Raw genomic sequence first — 18,929 nt, forward strand, 5'->3', positions numbered from 1 at the left:
AAATAAGAGTAAATTAGCTGTAATATAAAGCTTCTAAGCACACCCCAATGTTTTTTTTAGTCAGACCTTAAAAAGATGAAAGCTATTGTTCGGATTTTTTTAACAGCTGATTTTTTTTTTCTGTTAACAACACCACAGAACCTCACTTGAGAAATCTGAACTAATCCTTTAAAGAATTAGACTTACCACAGGAGGCCAAACTCACAAGCATAAGTGGGTAAATGTTAGTGAATTTTCCTCCAACGACACCGTTTCTGAGGTAAACGTTCCAAAAACAATAGCCAAGCTAGTTATTCCAATCCCTTACTGGTGATCTCTTGATCTTACAAGTCCTCTCATTTTTGCCTAACGCCAAGACATAAACTCCTCATTGATCCTTTTATATGTGCTTCGAAAGGCAGAAAATCTTGCCCAAACGCAGAACCATTTCTTCGCAATGTGGTACTTTGCCATAAATAAATAAATTCACAGTCTTGTAAAATCTGTGACAAAATGAGCTGCAGGACAGATAAGCTGAAGACGGAGTAAGAGAGAGAGAGAAGCACATTTATGAAAAGACGGGAAAAACAGGTGAAAAACAGGAGGTTGTCACAGGGGCATTCAGAAAGTGAGGAAACTGCCCTCTTCCATATCCTTACTTCGTCTACCAGACAGAGGGGTAAAAAAAAAAAAAAAGGTAGACAGCGAATCAGACAGTGACGGAGGCAGAGTGATGAGCCGCAAGAACAGACTGAGGAGCTGAACGATCACTGAAAAAAATGCAGGAAAAAAAACAAAAGAGAGCAGGTTCTTGTACCTTCTTTCTCAGCCCGGAACGTGAACGTCCGTAGGCCCGTGACAACCTCAAACTTGTTGTCGCCCAGTCCTTTTACCTTCCTGATGGCGCTGACCAGGATCAGACCTTTGGAGTACATCTCCTGAACAGAGAAACAAACGATAAGCGCTCTGAACACACCCAGCTACATTCATGCAAATGTTATGGAATTCTTGCTTATTTCTGTTATCTGCATCTGTGAACACGCAATGACTGACCCCCCCCCCCCCCACCCAGCACACCGTTTACATCAATAGATGTGTAAATCTGACTTGCATAACCGTGAGCTGGGATTGAGTTCAATTTGAAACAGCCCTGGCAGTCATCCTCATCAAAGCGGAACCACATCCCATCAAATGCAGCGTCAAATTCATTAGCACAAACGGCTACCTCTGTTGTGTTCTCCCCCCCCCCCCAAAGCATCAACTTTGATAACCGGCGCCAAGCCCTCGGACAAGCAGGGTGAGTCAAAACGATGCTGGTGCAAAACAAAGCAGAAACTTGGGCCATCACAATTCAATTTTATTTATATAGTGCAATTCATGAAACATGTCATCTCAAGGCACTTTACAAAGTCAAAATCAATCATATTATACAGATTGGTCAAAAACTTCCTGTATAAAAGGGAACCAGTTGATTGCTTCAAAGTTCCGACAAGCAGCATTCACTCCTGGAGAAGCATAGAGCCACAGGGAGAGTCGTCTGCATTGTCCATGGCTTTGCAGCAATCCCTCATACTGAGCAAGCATGAAGCGACAGTGGAAAGAAAAACCACCCCCTAGCGGGAAGGAAAAATTTTATTACATTTTATTTATATAGCGCCAATTCATGAAACATGTCATCTCAAGGCACTTTCCAAAGTCAAATTCAATTAGATTATACAAATTGGTCAAAATAATTTTCCTATCTAAGGAAACCCAGCAGATTGCATCAAGTCTTGACAAGCAGCATTCACTCCTCCTGAAGGAGCGTAGAGCCACAGGGAGAGTCGTCTGCATTGTCCATGGCTTTGCAGCAATCCCTCAGAAAGTCCCAATTCAGAGTGAGAATCAGCATCAGTGTGATCCTCCAGTGTGAGATGCACAAAGAAATCAGCTGCGATTGGGAACTTTTTTCTTACTGGTGAACACCACCACCACTATATGCTATGAAAGTTATTGTTTACCGAGTGAAGTAGACTCAAAGTCAGCCATTTTCAGTGAGGCGTTTAAAATGAAGTCAGAAGCAGCAGAGGGATGCAAGAAGCTGTTTAAAAGAAGATTTTTTTTATTTTTTTTTATTCAGGTCAGAGTTCAGGTCACTGCCTACTGTTAGCAGTACAAGCCAATCTATTTCTATCCATTTCATGCATTGAAACGCCAAGAGGGGCATGTTGACATTTTAAAGTACTATTTGTAGCCACTGGGGTACAAATCATAGTTTTTTACTACATTATATACACATGTAGCCACATTGGATATAAAACTTGACGCCGTTTGATGAGATCCCAATTTCCCAGTGGGCATCTTGACTTCAGGTGGCGTTCTTGCTTTGTTTTTGGTTTGTTTTTTTGTTTCGTTTTGTTTTTTTCAACTGGGAACTCTGAAAATCTAGCTTTCAAGTACAAAAGACAACACGTTCTAAAAAGTCTACCCTCCCGCACAGGCGTGGAGACGTCGCATCTGCTCCTAATATACATAATTGATGACCGAAAAAAAAAAAAGGCTCAGAAAGCGGTTCTTATATCTTAAACATCCTTACAGGGGAAAACGGAATAAGCTACAATCTTTATTAGCAGTTGACACTACAAAAAAAAAAATAAAAAAAAATAGAAAAACAACATTTAGATGTTGCATATCCTGACAGGTGCATCTCTAATTAGTATCAATACATCCCGTCATTATCTGCCTCTGTAAACCCACTATTAGCAGCGTCGTGAGTGCGACGTTTTCATCAGTAACTCATTAAACGCGTCTGACTCATTCCCAAAAATAGCTACTCCTGTTTGGTGTGCAAGCATCAACTTTGATAAATGTCACCAAGCCCTCGGACAAGCGGAGTTAATTGCTGCAGGATGACAAACTGGGAACTCGTGGCGTGACAAGTCAGATTGAAAGAGCCAAGCAGAATTTATAATAGTGTGATCTTTTCACCTCGCAATCCAAACTTGAAATGGCATAAACAGCAGGAAACGACTCCAAATTAATGAACTGCAAGAGCCCCCCCCCCCCTCAACAAAAAAAAAGCTCTCCACGATGAAATGAATAAACCAAATTAAGTTGTTATTTTTGATGCAAAGAGACGCAATAAACCAAATGTGGAGGCTAAAAACAAACTTAAAGAAAAAAAAAAAAACGGGGACGCACGCTGCTCTGGGATTTGGACCACCGTACGCTGCGGGTTCAGGTAAAGAAGAGTTTGATTGTGCGCATTGTTTTATTACCCTCGTGTTTTTCCCCAAAGTAGAACCATAACGTTGCACGAGAGGCTCCGTGAAACCTCTTCTCTATCTCCCAGGATAATGGCAATTAAAGTTCTGGGTCACCGCGGGTGCGAGACGGAAAAGAAAAGAAAAATATTAAACCTTAATGTTACGACTGCTACTGGAAGGCTTGTGTGTGACGAGAGCAGAGCGCTGAGCGTCCTTTAAAGTAGGTGGAAAAAATTCAAGAAGACCTCAAATTGTAATGTTCTTGCGACAGCGTGAACTCGGGAACAGTACACGGCGCTCCTGTAATGATGTGAAAACCACTTGGTTTGCATTTAAAGACAAAAAAAAAAAAAAGAAAAAAAAAAAAAAAAGGTCATAGCAGACATTGCATTATTCATGTTGATAATGTCATTATCATTGCAAAGTAAGAAAGAAAAAAAAAAAGAGACATGACTCATTCATTCCCTCTGTTGCTCTTCAGCAGTATTGACCTGAATTTTGATTCTCAGCCGACAAAAAAAAATATATATCTAAAAAAAAATAAAAAAATAAAAGCCTGGTGTTGATTGGCATGCACAACGCTGCCTGTTTGCTCTACTGTCCTATCCCGGGGTCACGTCCTGCAAAGACAAGAAGCGCAAAAGCAAGTGAAAGGAAAGATGAAGGAGGGAAGAAAGAGGCGGTGAACTTCTGACTCCATACCGCCATTCTTAATTAAGCTGGTGACCTTGACGTTTGCAAAGGGAAGGGAAAAGAAAAAAAAAAAAAAAAAAAAAAAATCAAAAGTACGACCAAAAATATACCAACTAGCACAGTAACTCAGGGAGAGTGGGGGCGGAGGAGGGGTACACATGGATGGAAGGCGCATGAAATTGGAAAAAAAAAAGAAATTAGGTTTGTGTGAAAAGGCCAAGGAGAGAAGTAAAAGAAAGAAAATAGAAAGAGCACACAGAAAGAGATCCAGGGAAGACGATACAAACCGAGGGAAACGAGGGATCTAAAAGTGGCGCACGAGGAGAAGAAGAAGAAAAAAAAAATAGATACTTGTGGGAGACAGAGACATCATGTAGAAATGAAAACGCCTAAGAGGGTCAGGTAGGGGTCTTCCTCATATTAAAGCAGGATGTTAACAATGGCAAGAAGTGGCTCAACCTAATTACCGACCCGCAGCCTTGCACGCCTCTCTCCCTGGGAGTTTCACTGCGGTATCTGCCTCTTCCTCCTTCTAAATATAGAAAGAAGTTAGAGGAAGGTGAGGAAGAGGAGAAAGCCAGGCGTGTTTGTGTGCGGAGGAATTATCTCTGCGGTTGTGCGCCGATAATTACCGTATACCCCCAGTATGGGCTAACGGTAATTAATTGTTTTAATTCTGCTTTTGGGGTCATAAAAGGAGAGCGCCTGCTTAATTGGCTGCCGCGCAACCTGTAAATACTGCGGCAGGAGGCGAAGCGGTGGATGAAGAGGGGGGAGCTCGGAGAGCGCAGCCGCCCGCCCCTTGAGCTCTGTTTTGCGAACCGATCCCCGGAGAAGATGCGACGAGAGCCGTCGCCTCACGCGTCGCCCTGATTCAGCTCCTTCCTCCTGACCTCCCTCCCTCCCGCGTCTACGTTTCCAGCTCAAATCAGCACTTGGTGTTTTACACTCGCAACATTCGTCTACGTCTGTCACATCACAGGGCTGTGTCAGTTTTTTTTTCTTAATCCTGTTTTTTTTTTTTTTTTTTTTTTTTTTTTTCCCCTGAATAAATAAATGCGCCTCATGCTGCAAGGGTAATCGTGTCTCTTTTCTTTTCAAAAGCAAACTGGTAAACTTCAGGAAACAATTAAAGCAAAGCAATGGAGCTAAAGCCTACAATAATAGGGGCACCGTGAGGAGAAAACAGGGAGGAAGGCAAAAAAAATAAATAAAGAAATAAAAACATTGAAGAGAGAAAAAAAAAAGAAAAGATCGGAGGATGCTGCTGCCAAAATGTTGCGCCTCCAAAGAACCAGGTTTGCAGTGGAGGTACGAGGACACCAGCTGGTTGCAGTAGGAAATTGCACCTTTTGAGGGGGGAAATAAATTACATTAATATCAAAAAGCAGCAAAGATTTTTTAAAGGGGTGAGTTTGACCCTTTTTTTCTTTTTTTTTTTGGAACATTAACGTTTTCAGCTACAACCTTGGGTCAATTGCACAGGGTTTCTACAAGGTCACAAATTAGCCCTTGGAGTGTTAACTACAGCGAGACTTTCAGTACTCCCCTTTAATAATATTAAGTCTTAGGATGGCATGTTTACCCATTAATTTCCCTCAAGTTTTCTTTCTTTGTAGAAATGTGTTGGCTGCATGGATATGTTCAGTGATTTATAGTTGTGGGTCAGGAATGGGTTTTTTTCTGCTCTGAGACGACGACAAGTCCCATGTTGTAGGCAAGCAATTGAAAAATAACAGCTAGAAATAGCACGGCATCCTTCAGGTGTAGAAGATAAAAACAGGTTAAAAAGCACTAGAGCAAAAATAAATATAAATATTAACTTGCTTAAGCTATCACATGGGTTAAATGTAGCTGAAAAAAAGTTATTTGGTAGCTAGGTTGTTGTTGTTGTTTTTTTGCAATTAGTGTAAGAGGTGAATTCAAATTATAACAATCTTAAAATTATCTTTTTATAACCGAAGAGCAGCTATTTGTTTGTGACTACTGCAAATTAAAAGTGCAAGTCAAACGTTTCTGTGAGACCAATCACTTCAAAACTCACGTTAAAATATATTGAGTTACACGCAGAAGGCAATGTCACGGCCAGTTGTTCTACATGTGTCCTTATTTTGTTGCAAATCTTTATATCAAGATTCTGACTCCATCCATTTGCATGTTTTTTGTTTTGGAAAACGTTTGATACCATCTGAAGAGTAATCACAGCTATTCAGTTTCATTACATTCAACTCTTTTTCATATCAGAGCAGAAGCAAAGCAATGAAGTACTAGGGACTGTCTGTGGACCTCTTGGAGTATAAAAGTATTAACTAAGTCTGGGGAAAGTCACAGAGACTTCCTGCAGCAGTAAACACCTTGTTTACTGCTGCAGTCCATTATTTGGACTTGAACCAAGAGTGGAAGCACCATGAGAGTCGCGCCATCGTTCCTTGTGGACGTTAAGAGAACCGTCCAGAAGGACAACCATTGCTGGTGTACTCCGCCAATAAGGTAGAAAGGCCGGACTGAAGGGACTTTTCACTGAAAGACACATTCTAGCATTTTTTTTGTTTTACCAAAACCCATCTCAGGGATTGTCAGATCAGGAGAAACAAAATAAAGATAAGAAATTCCTCTATTGTCCCACAGAGGGGACATTCGGGTGTGACAGTGGCAATGACACAAACAGGGTGACACACAATTTTAGTAATATAAAAGCACGAGCTAATCTAATCTAGAGTTGGTTCTAAATCAGCAGTGGAGGAGTTTATCAGAAAGGCACAGCGGTTGGCACTCTTGCCTCACAGTCAGAAGGTCCTGGGTTTGAGTCCTGGGCTCAACAGGGTCCTTCCTGTGTGGAGTTTGCATGTTCTCCTCTGTGCGCTCCGGTTTCCACTACCACTAAAGACATGCTGGTCAGGTCGGCCATTAGTCGCTCAGTCGTAGCAGCCGAGGCTAACCCTCCATCTGATCTATGAAATTTTGTTGTATGTACCTTGTATGTATAATCATAAAAGCATAAAAGCATCTTATGATTGATAAGGCAGACTCAGGTAAAACAGATGAAATGCTCAAGTTGAACAGTGGAAAAACAACCTATTTACAGAACAATTTGAGATAATGTGCAACATAGACGATAGCAGAGAATTTCATTTAAATAGAACTATTTGACCTGAACTAGTTATCACAAGAGAAAGACAGGTGGCAGCATCATGCTGTTGGGGAGTTTTTCTGCGACGGGACAGGGTGATGAACAATCTACGCGCTTAGAAAAAGTTCTAACGGGATGCTGTAGACAGAATTTCATTTTCTTTTGGGGGGGAGGGTGCTCAAATCGTGGAAAACCTGTAAAGGATGTGAATCGTGAATCTTTTCTAGTGCCATTATATATCTCTATCTATCTATCATCCATCTCTCTCTATATATATATATATTATATATATATATATATATATATATATATATATATATATATATATATATATATATATATATATATATATATATATATATATATATCTATATATATATATATATATATATACTCTATATCTATATATATCATATCTCTCTATATATATCTATATCTATATATATAAATAAATAAAGAATGCTGCAAGGACTTCAGGGGAACTGTAAAAATAATCACCAGCCAGACAGTCTTATAAGGAGCCTAAATCACGCCTGAGAGGAGAGGTTCAGACTGCATACACTGACAAAGCTTGCAACTACTCAAGGTGATAATAGCAGAATAAAACAAATAAATCTCCCTTCATGAGTGTTAAATATCCACCAAAATCAATCCTCAGAATTGATAAATATGATCGACTCAATGACCTGAAGATAATGATGGACATCATGGTTTGTTTTACTGCCTGGGGATCATATATGTTAATCTGGGGTTCAAACACGCACCCACATAACTAAAATACTTTAATATCCATTTCAAAACCTGCCAAAACAAGCTCCTCTGCCGCCATGTTTGTTTATTTACAGAGCTCATGCCAGCTGACCAGCTGGATTATTGTGCCTCTTGTGATGCTATCAACCTAAATACACAGAAACAGAATTGGCTTGTTTTTTCCTCCAGTGTGCTTTAAAAAAAGGTTTTGTGAAATACTTTTGTGAAAAACCATAATTTGTAACCCAGCTTGGCTTCTTGTTTTAGTCTAAATTTGTCTGTGAAAAAAAAAAAAGATAAATCACCGGTAAGGCTGGACGATATGGCCAAAGCTTATATCACGATATGTCTTAATTTCAGTAGATACCATAAAATTACAATATTGATATAAACAAAATAAAAGCCTCAGAAAGACTGCAAAGAATGTCCACATCAGCTGCCTGTACAAACTTATGACAATTATTTTGCCATGTTTGTAAAACACCTGCAATATATTCCAGAAAAGTTAAAAAACAAAACAACTGGACTTTTTTCCCGAAGTAAGAAGACATTTCGCTTCCTATGCAGAAAGCTTTCTCAATTCAAATGTCTGGAGTAGTGTGGAGTTCCAAGCTTTATATCATTGCCCAAAAAGGCCTTATTATGGCTTCGATAACATGCAAATTAACTGAAACTGGTCCACCCCTTAGCAATAGGGAGTCGTTACGGTCATTGTTGGCCTGCAAATTAAACCGAAACTGGTCCACGCCTTTGCAATGGGGAGTCGTTACGGTCATCATTTATATAACATTTTAGAAGTATTTGCTTTAAAAAATAAAACGTAAAATTACATGAAACCTAAAACGTCAGTCAGTGACTGTAATGCTGTAATGATAGACTGTAATGAATATTGAAATATTGAAAATGTCATATTACCATTATGGAATAAATGTATATCGCAATATATATTGCTACTGAATAATTGAGTGTTTTATTTTATAGTTATACTTGAAGCAGAATCATTTTCCTTTGTACACAGGGGAAAAAAACTTTTAAAACAGCAAAAACTGTCTCCTCCAATCCTGGCAAGGAGTATTCGTTCACTCTCGTTCCACCGGGGTTGTGCTCCTGTCCATCAATATCTATATTTCATGTTATTCCTGTTGTCATGTTCCATGTACTGCAGTGAAAAAAAAAAGAAGAAGAAAAAACCCTCACTATATTCTCCAGAGGCAGCAGCCAGTCGCTAACTTTGTCTGACATGTGGAGCTCAGGTGGGACGCACACAGAGAGCTCCTGCTGAGATGAAATAAAACGGGCGAGAGAAGTGAAAATGGATCAAAACAGTTATTTTGTGGATCATGAAGCTAAAAACCTGCAGCTGACGGGTGAGAAGAAGTGCAAATATTTGCAGGACAATCCGTCTGTGCGGGTTCAAACCGTGACCTCTTTCACAGCAAGTGTGATTTGGTTCATCTCTAAGCTAATAAAATTCAGCTTTAAGGTCCAACTCCAAACCCATTCTCTCAGGATTCTTTGGAAAGTCGGTGTTGAATTTAAAATGGCAAACCCGCCTGTTATGGACCCACAGTCCTATCAACACCTCAATCAACCAGCTAAAGAACAGAAATACAGATTAGCACGTGACAAAGAAAACACAAGGAATTTTTCTTTCCCAGGCTGCATGTAGCATACAGTCCTTTTCTAAAAGGAACACAATTTAATCACGCTCAAAACAATTACATAAAAGGAATAAATGTATGTTGATTTGTGATGCAATAGGAAACTACCTAGCATCTGGCATTTCCGAAATACAACCATTTTAAAAAAAAATCCATTTCCTTTTTTTTTCTTTTTTTTCTCCCCTCATTGCCCAGTTTCCAGCAGTTTCCGCTTTTCTCATTTCACCTCTCATTGAAATGTTCAATTTTATGTCCAGTGACGTTGGGCTACAGTTTTCACATCGGCTATTTTAGAGTTTTTGCAGCCACATTTGATTAGATGTTTAAAGTTGGCCTTCGCCAGGCAGTAAAGCAAGTTTCCCAACGGGGGACGGTTACGTTCAAGTTCAACATGTTAAAGTAAAGCTAAGGTGCCACAGTTTGCTCATCTCGCCGTGTATGCTGGTGTTTTTTCCCCAAAACACCAGACATGAGGAAATCAAGGAGCTCAGGCGGAACATCAAGACAACAAGACGAGCGGTGGGAATTCATAGTGTTCGGCTGTGTCGCGACCAGGTACAATGTATTTTGCTTCATTTTGTTTACACCAGCAACTGAGCATCTAGAAACTCAATCTTGCCGTTTACATTGTGTATGCTACACTGCTAAATGCATAGGACGGTGATATGAGAGCATTGCCTTCCTGTAAGATCAGTGAATAAAACGAAAGGCGGATATAAGATAATGTGGATAAGGTATTGCATATCAGACACACTCACTGGCCACTTTAGTGGGTACGCCCGTTCAATTGCTTGATAGCTCAAAACAGTGAATCGGCCAATCACATGGCAGCAGCTCGGTACATTAAAGCATTTAGATGACTTTCTGAATTTCAAGCACGACATCAAAATGGGGAAAGAAAGGGGATTAAAGTGACTTTGAACATAGCACGGCTGTTGGTGCCAGAGAGGCTCGTCTGAGTAGAAACTGCTAATTTTCACACCGATTTTAACACACAGCCATCCCACTAGTTTACAGAGAATGGTCCAAAAAAAAAAATATATATATATATATATATATATAGTATATATATATATATATATATATATATATATATATATATATATATAGATATATATATATATATATATATATATATATATATATATATATTTTGCAGTTAGCGGCAGCTGCGTGGATGCAAATGATTTGAAGTCGGAAGTCATAGAATGGCCGCACTGAAGAGATGGCAGAAAAGCAACAGTAGCTTCTGATTGGCTACTTCCACCACCATAATGTCCCGTAGCTGAAATCGTCTCAGACTAGTTTTGTTGGAACATGACAACCGGTTTATTGTACTGCGATAGCCTCAACAGTCACTAGATTTTAGATCAAAAGAACGCTTTTAAGATGTGAAGAGAACGAGACATTAGCCAAATGGGTATGTAGCCGAAAAAATATACAGCCAGTGGTTGATGCCATCATGTCAATATGGAGCAAAATCTGTTATGAATGGTTCAGACACCTAACTGAATCTATGCAAAAAACGATTTAAGTCAGTTCTGAAGAGAAAAGGTGGCCAATCCAGTACTAGCACAGTGTACCTGATATAGGGGCTGCTCACTGTATTTACTATGAGTAGATGACATTTATTGTAAAGCTACCACTAAGTAAAAACTTAAATTGAGGTTTGTACATGTGGTGTGACCATGGTGGCCTAATGCATTATTCAGTATTTTCCATCTAAAGTGCACAGTTTTAATCCTCTAGATCAGTTTTCAATGATCTAAGAGTAAAACTGGAGTAATCTGAGAGAGAGAGAGAGAGATCGATTCCGAGAGAGAGAGAGAGAGAGAGAGAGAGAGCGAGAGGAGAGAGAGAGAGTGGGGGATAGAGGTGAGAGAGAGTAGATTTAGCTCTAGGGGAGATAGATCTCGGCGGGAGAGATGGCGCCGCGCTCTCCTCGAGATCTATATAGCGTTAGAGTGGGAGAGAGAGAAAATGGCAGTGTTCTAATAAAATGGTATAACCTTCAACATTAATAGGTAAATAAATAAACAATGACTGGCGTATCAGTAATTCACCCAGAAGATCTTCAGTTTTATAATATGTTGTGGTGGTAATCACTGAATTCCCTAGATGAGGAAATAAAACGACAGTTTGCACCTTTTTAGTTTGTTTAAATAAAGACTTGGCAATGAGTAAAGACATTAAATCATGAATGTTATGATTATGACAATTTCTTTGTTGAAGGTGAACATGTGCTCTTGCTCAACAAAGTTTTGATTAAGACGACTTTGTCTGTCACAGAAAGCCAAAAGCACAGAGATCTGGGGACGATACTGGAGGTAGTACTGTAAGCAGCTAAGCTTCCTTGGCTTTGTAAGAAACGATTTAGCCTCAGACACACAGCCAGACAGACTGACACTGAGAGCCTGATCCCTGATCATAAAACCTCATCTCCCCTTTGGCCTTCTGGCCACCCTTATCCCTATCCCCCCCATCTCCATTTTCACTTTCTTATTCCACTACCCCAAAGCCCGGCTTTCCCTCAACACACACACACAGACACACACACACACACACACACACGACAGTACACCAGGACCCTGAAGGCTACGTCTCAAGCCCAAAGCATTCTCCAAAGCCAATCCCTGAGTTGACGAAATCGGGCGAAAGCCGCGATTGATCAGACAGATTGGAGGCAACGCTGCAGAGGGGGAGAAGTGAGACCCGAGATCTAACCACTCTCCCACGCCACCTCTGCTACCCCTATGATGACATCACAACGGACAGAGACCTTCAAGCTGGGACTGCGATTAAGTGCGATTAGTTTCGTCTGGGGCTGACAGATCCCGGAGGATTTGGAACTACAGAAGAGCTTTTTGGGTGTAGAAAGTTGGGAGAAAGAAACAGAATGTGAACTAATCAGAGGGAAAGATTTTTTTCTTTTTTGTTTTGTTTTCATGGGCAGTAGGACAGCCAATCTGTTGACTGTGTTAGCCTGAGCCAATGGGGTTTTAGCGCCAATCGCCCTGAATTTATTCAGATGGATTCTGCACTTGGTATTACGAAATGACTTTTTGGAGATGATGTTCTCTGCTTGTAAGAGATTACCCTGGTACATTTAGAAAAGTTTAAAACATCTTTAGCAATATTCCCCCCTTGTTTTTACCAAATTATTAGGTTAACTCTAAAAAAAAAAAAAATCTATATATATTTAAACTAACAATTTAAATATTTGCAGAATTTAAAAAGGGAGGGGGTGGGGTATATTACTGCGATTGTGTAACTTTTACAATCCAATTTTTCAAAGTGAAGTCGCAGCTCTAATTTATATTTCTCGTCAGTTCTTCCAGTTAAAGTCGGAAAACAAATTTGGTCATTTAGATTTAAAGTCACATGAAGAAAATACGGAAATGAGGCACACAGCCAGAACCAAATTGAGCACATCCTCATTGATGCAATCAATTTGGTACTTTTTCAAGTATTACGTTCTGATTTTTTTCAACGGTCTTATCAAATCTCTGGTCAAAACTTAACTCAGGTTCTGAAACAATAAGAGGTCCAGTCCAAGACCATAAAAGTTAATCAGTAGGCGACCTCGAGTGCATGTGGCGTCTAAATGAAGTTACTGCAAACAAAAACAAACCTATAGGGTTACCACAAAAAGTCAGTAAGTAGTCAAGAATGAGATGATTAAATTTAACTGTACTTGCCTTTCTTTTGTTTTCTAAATTTCTAAAACCTAATCTTAAATAACCCTCAGCATATGAGAACCTAACTAAACATGTATCACTGCAAGCTGCATCTGTGTAACCTAAATAAAGCCGCACTGTTTGTTCTATAACACTGCACATTGAAAGAATGAGCTCTACTGTCCTACCAAAGTTTTACTTTTGTGTATTATTATTTTATATACCTTCCTATAAGTGAAAATATCCTAAATAAAAAAGGACATCCAGCATTCACATCAGGGAGCAGCTTTGCCAGCATGTTTTATGTATAGGATATGCCATTGTGTTGGCTACATAAATCTACTTACTCCTTGTTTAGCAGGTTCACACATCATTTGCTTGCGTAAAAAGTTGCATTAAAATAAAAATAGGCGAATTACGTACTTTGATCAGGTTAAAAACTAAAGAGGCCCATGCAAGCCCAATTGTGATAACATCTTAAGTTACAAAATCAGATTTTCTTTTCCTCCTTCTTATCCAGTCTCCATCTGAGGATGCAGATAGTGCATCTACATCGGCTTTAATTTCAATAACCACGTGTCTGTCCTTTCTGCTACTTAGCAAAGGAGTAGCGAAAGTAGTGTGGTTTGGTGTGAAGCCTTGTTGTTGTACTACGGGGGCCTAGATTAAGGTTATCTTTGCAAAAGAGAAGACCTTTTAGACCAAAGGGTTAATATCTGTATTTTCATGTGTCAAAAAAAGAACTAAAGAATATGATGTGAGTCTGATAGTAAAACTACCTCTAAAGTCACAACTGTGCTGCCATTTCTTAGAATAGCTAGCATAGTAATGTGGTGCAAACCGAAGCATAGCATTAGCTCTAGCATGACGGTGTAGTTAATTATTTACTTAAATAAGTATTCGCTTTGTACTTGCATAAAAATCTTAATGTGACAACACATTTTGAGAAGACATAAAAGTTACTGAAACAGCTTAAAGGAGCACTCCAACAAGGTGCTGGGGTTTGGATAAGGAGGGAATTAGCCTAAAAACACTCAGCAACTGTTTGCTGGAGCTGTGTAATATAATAAAAATAAAAATAAAAATCAATTGCTTTATACTTTGTTTTCTACCTTTTTATAAGCAAAAGTCAACATGGCTTCCAAGGGCGCAAACTTTTGTAAGCTGCACAGTAAGAGCATAAATAAACTACAAACTTCTGTTTCAGTTTGACATAATTTTGGTTTTCAATCTTAAATGTAGCAAAATACTGTAAGTATTTCTTGATTTATGCACCACCACCAATGCTTCAATGTGTAATCATCGAAGTTGGAGCCCCTTTTTTCAAATCTAACAAGATCTTGGGCGAGAGAGGTACAGGGCCCATTTTCCACTCAGCAAGTTCCTGCTTGTTTTTTTTTTTTTTTTCATAATATATCAATAAATGGCTTTATTCTGAGTTCCGTAGCTTCTGCAGCCCAGAGTCAACAAGACATCAATATGAGACCATGAACAGACTAGCAATTTCTTTGGCCGGCACTGTGGGGGAACGGACAACAAACTCCAATTTCTGTTTCTGACACACTGTAAAACAGCTCAGAGAGATTTTCCAGCAATCCTTTTTTTTTTTTTCTCCTCTTTGAAGGTGCCAAGTGGGTGGTGCAGCGCTTCAGCTGGCAACACAAATCAGGGATAACAGAGAGATTGTGCTCAACCTTTCTGTTCACCCAAAACATGATGAGGCCTTAACAGTGTCTCAGAGGTCAGAGACACAGTGGAGAAATTTTTAGAGGTCTTTTAAAAAGTCTGAACAACAAACCTTGTTTTCCCTCCCACACACACACAACACACAATACACACACACACGTATATAAAAAGAGACTTTCATCTCTTAACATTGCAGCGACTTTGCTGACGGAGGCAAAGTGCCGACTCGCTGGCCTCGTCCGCCAGACCCCCCCCCTCCCTACTGTCGACCAAGCATGTCCTGATATACAAAGCAACAAATGTAATGGAAAGAGAGAATGAGGGGAAAGCCAGTGGGGAGGGGGGGGGGGCAGCAAGAGAGCTATAATTAGTAGGTGATTAACGAGCAGGCATTAGACAGGTCCCACATCATTGATCGTGATGTTGTGCAGTGCTGCTGTAGTGAAAACAAGCTGGCCCTAGCAGGAAGGGGTATGAGGTCACAACTTCGACACCCACACGAGTCCGACCACACAGGCAAACCAAACTGTTTGTTCTTACTGCAAAAACACATCAGACGGTCATTAGCGAGAACAGAGACGTAAGGGCGCATTTTGAGAGAGACCTCACAATTTTCATGGGAACGCAAAGAAATGACGCCGTCAATATGCGGCGGTATTTATATCCGGTGATGAGTTTTTTTTTTTTAAAAACGTCAAAACAACAAACCTCAAGGTGTTTATTTATTTATTTATTTTCCCTAATGGGATTTGAAAGGATAGATCAACACAAATTAGTGAATAACTGAGAAGGAGAAAGAGAATGGTTCCTGGCTTTTCAGCAATTTAATAAAATTCAGCAAACAGTGTCTTGCCAAAGATCCTCAACTGGATTTCGACTGGAGCATTCTAAGATATGAACATGCTTTCATCTAAACCAACTTGTAGCCTGGCTTTATGTTTAGGGTTGCATACCTGCTGGAAGGGGGACCTCCGCCGCAGCCTAAATCTGCCTGGATGTTTACGTCTAGAATTGCTCTATATTCAGCACCATCCTTGTGACCGTCAACTCCGACCGGCTTCCCTGTTGCTGCCGAACAAACACTCCCAAAGCATGAAGCTGCCACCACCATGTTTCCCTGTGGGGAAGGTGTGTCAGCGTTTCTCCACCAATGGAGTTTTCTATTTAGTCCAAAAAGATCAGATTTCATCCAATCCTAATCTGACCTGAGCACCTTGCTACATAGTTTTACAGTCATCTCAACAAGACTGGCGACAAAACACAATGATTTCTTCTTGCCCCTCGTCTATGTTTCTCCCTGAAATGTCCGCTGTGCGCATGATAAGAATTCCTTTATGGTCGCACAATGGGGAAAAGTCGGGTGTGACAGTGGCAAAGACACTGAGATACACACAATTATTAGCAATGAAAAGAAAGAGGAAAAAAAGAGAAGTAGTCTTGTCTAAAATTGGCTCTAAAGAAACAGCAAAAATAGAAGATAAAATGTAAATACCAGCGTGTTTTAAGCATGATGCCGTTTTGAGCCATCATGAGGACTTCACAGAACCGTTTGATGCAGAGACTAAACAGTGGGAGAGTTGGTTCCAGTGTATTTAATTTCAAGGTATCAATGTAAAGGGGGGTGCAATACAAGTATGTTAGGAAAAGTCCATTTCACTTTCCTCCCATTTTTACAAATTTGCACATTTGTTGTTTGCTTGTCACAAGAAATCTCACTGCACTGATATTTGCGGTTGAAACATGACAAAATGTAAAAAAAAAGGTTCATGGAGACATGATTAGCGCTTTCGCTAAGAATTGTAGATGTAACGTTACATTAGTCTTTCATTACCAGTGACAGATTTCAAGCATGCACAACTACAAGCACCGTCGCCGTTTTCATATTGCATCTAAATTTCAACACTGTCTGTACTAAACTTGTGTCCGCGACACCTACAGCTTCCTTTACAGTCCCTCTTCTCTCACGCCACTCTGACTCATCACTACCTACCCCTTCGACCCGAGCCAAGTTTCAAACTCCACTCTCACACAAAGAGGATGAAAGAGAGGCGCAGCCAGGGGAGAAATGCTGATGAAGGCAATATAAGATGAGAGTCTCCTGCTCGGTCAATCTTTTGCACTCCGGAGCTGGTCGGACGCCAGCCCCAGTGTACTCTACGGCACGGTTGGGCGGGCACAGAGTGTTGGCCCGTCACGGATCTTACTGTGTCCTTGCCCCTTTCCTAACTCCGCCAAGCTAATGAGAACGACAATAAGGGGAGATTAGAAAAACAGGGGAGCACTTAGGAACTTGGTACGGAGTTAGCCGAGAGAAAACAGGCTCTCACAAAGTGACCCTAGGTTCAAACAACTGCAGGAAAGTCTTGTATTTTTCAGACAAGACATTTTAGTAGGCCTAAATGCATTTATCAGGTCCCCCCCCCCCTCCTCAAACATACATACCTTCTCATTGTTGTAGTAGGCCAGACTCTCGCCATCAAATCTCACCCATCTCCTTTGAAAAACGCAATTTCTGCAAGGAGAGACGCAAAGGTTAGGTGGAAGAAAAACCCAAGCCCGATTTTTAGAGCGTCACGACAAGTGAAAGCAAACTCCATTGGCGCAAAGACAGCGAGCTGCTAATACACTCGGCACAGGTACTCATATTTTATCATGAGTGCCACTGATCCATTAGTGTCAGGAGTCGTAACAACAGCTGTCAATTATCTTAATCAAAACAAATGGCCGCATCGAGTCTGAATATTCAACAGCCCAAGGGCAGTTTGCCAAAGCCATGCAAATCAGGTGCTGAAGGAGACTATAAGAAGCAAATAAATGATTGATAGCTTGGCTTCGCAGTTACATTGATGTATGCAGTGGCAGAAGACTGGAAAGGAAATCTAGTTTTGCCAAGAAAACCAAACTGTGTAAAAGGGAAAGAAAAACTAAAAAAAACCACAAGGCTAACTCACCTTCCTTCCTTCCTTCCCCCTAATAATAGATTCATGTAAATTTGATAGAGCGGCTTCACATATCCGTCCGTGGGGCCATTTGTCAGTTCAACGCATTTAAAAAGGATCGAGACACATGAGGTGTAAGAGACCCAGAGGAGGAGGAAAACTCAATCTTTCCTCGGAGACTTATGGAGGCTTCGGGAGAAATAAACTGACAAGCTGCCGTGCCTGAGCTCCCCAAGCAGAAATCAGAGGCATGCGCGCTTTATTACGCCTTCACTCCAGAAAATGTTAAAGTGGTTTTTACTTCACAGCAATTCTCTGCCATTTTTTGTTGATCGCCTTTACCCCCCCCCCTTTAAAATAAGATTTTGTCTGCATTTTTGAGCAGCACATAAAGTATTTTAATCAGATTCCTGCGAGAGCTGCGCCTTATTTCCAATCTCAGTTGTTATCCTGACATCAATTTTTGCAAATATCACAATTGCAAAGGACTGCTTGGATGCAATATGTGGTTGGGCATCATAATTCAAGCGTGTTGCATATCAATAACAGATTTAGCCATATGTGGATTTGTCATAATAGAGACCGTTTCCAATATTCGGCACAAGTATTGCAATTAAATGTTTTCTTGACTTTGTGCACCTCCAGTTTCTAATAAAATTACCAGCATGCAAAGCGAAGCGAGTGCACTTCCGCCTTACTAAACCATACGACTACATTGTCCCCATGTCGGGCATATTGTCTGCAGGAAAAATAAGTGCCTGTGTGCAGGGTACTTTCCACTAAAAGGTGCATTTTATTTTCCATAGGTCATAAAACGCCAGGGTGAAAGGATCCCATCCACCACATTAATGTTTGCTGAGAGCAAGGGCATTTTAAAATGCGAAAGACATTGTTGCATTGTTTCCTATTAGAATGCAACAAATAAGCAGGCATGAATAAAGAGCTAGCAGGTGCTCATAGCACGTCCTGACAGTGATTAAAGGCAGTAATTTGTCACACCGACTAGGTCAAACACATGAAAAACAGACAGCAGTTCATTCAGAAACGGGTAAGCAATGCATTTAAGCCCAGGACAAAAAAAAAAACCAAAACAAAAATCATTCATAATAACATACTGATCCAGACTGGGTTCTAGTGAGATCCTTTTCACGCCTTTTGTGCATTCAGGT

General features: G+C 40.3%; 1 protein-coding gene across 1 annotated transcript in view; it reads right to left on the reverse strand.

Annotated features, from left to right (window-relative positions):
- The window catches only part of LOC118556524 (arf-GAP with Rho-GAP domain, ANK repeat and PH domain-containing protein 2-like), a gene marked incomplete at its 3' end in the record, with an annotated part of 79,998 nt that overhangs the window by 39,161 nt on the left and 21,908 nt on the right, over window positions 1-18,929 (reverse strand). Inside the window, 2 exon segments of the mRNA XM_036146387.1 lie at window positions 797-917; window positions 17,264-17,333. Coding sequence (XP_036002280.1) covers window positions 797-917; window positions 17,264-17,333 — 191 coding nt within the window.

Source organism: Fundulus heteroclitus, chromosome 14 (assembly GCF_011125445.2).
Source record: "Fundulus heteroclitus isolate FHET01 chromosome 14, MU-UCD_Fhet_4.1, whole genome shotgun sequence".
Taxonomy (NCBI): Eukaryota; Metazoa; Chordata; class Actinopteri; order Cyprinodontiformes; family Fundulidae; genus Fundulus; species Fundulus heteroclitus.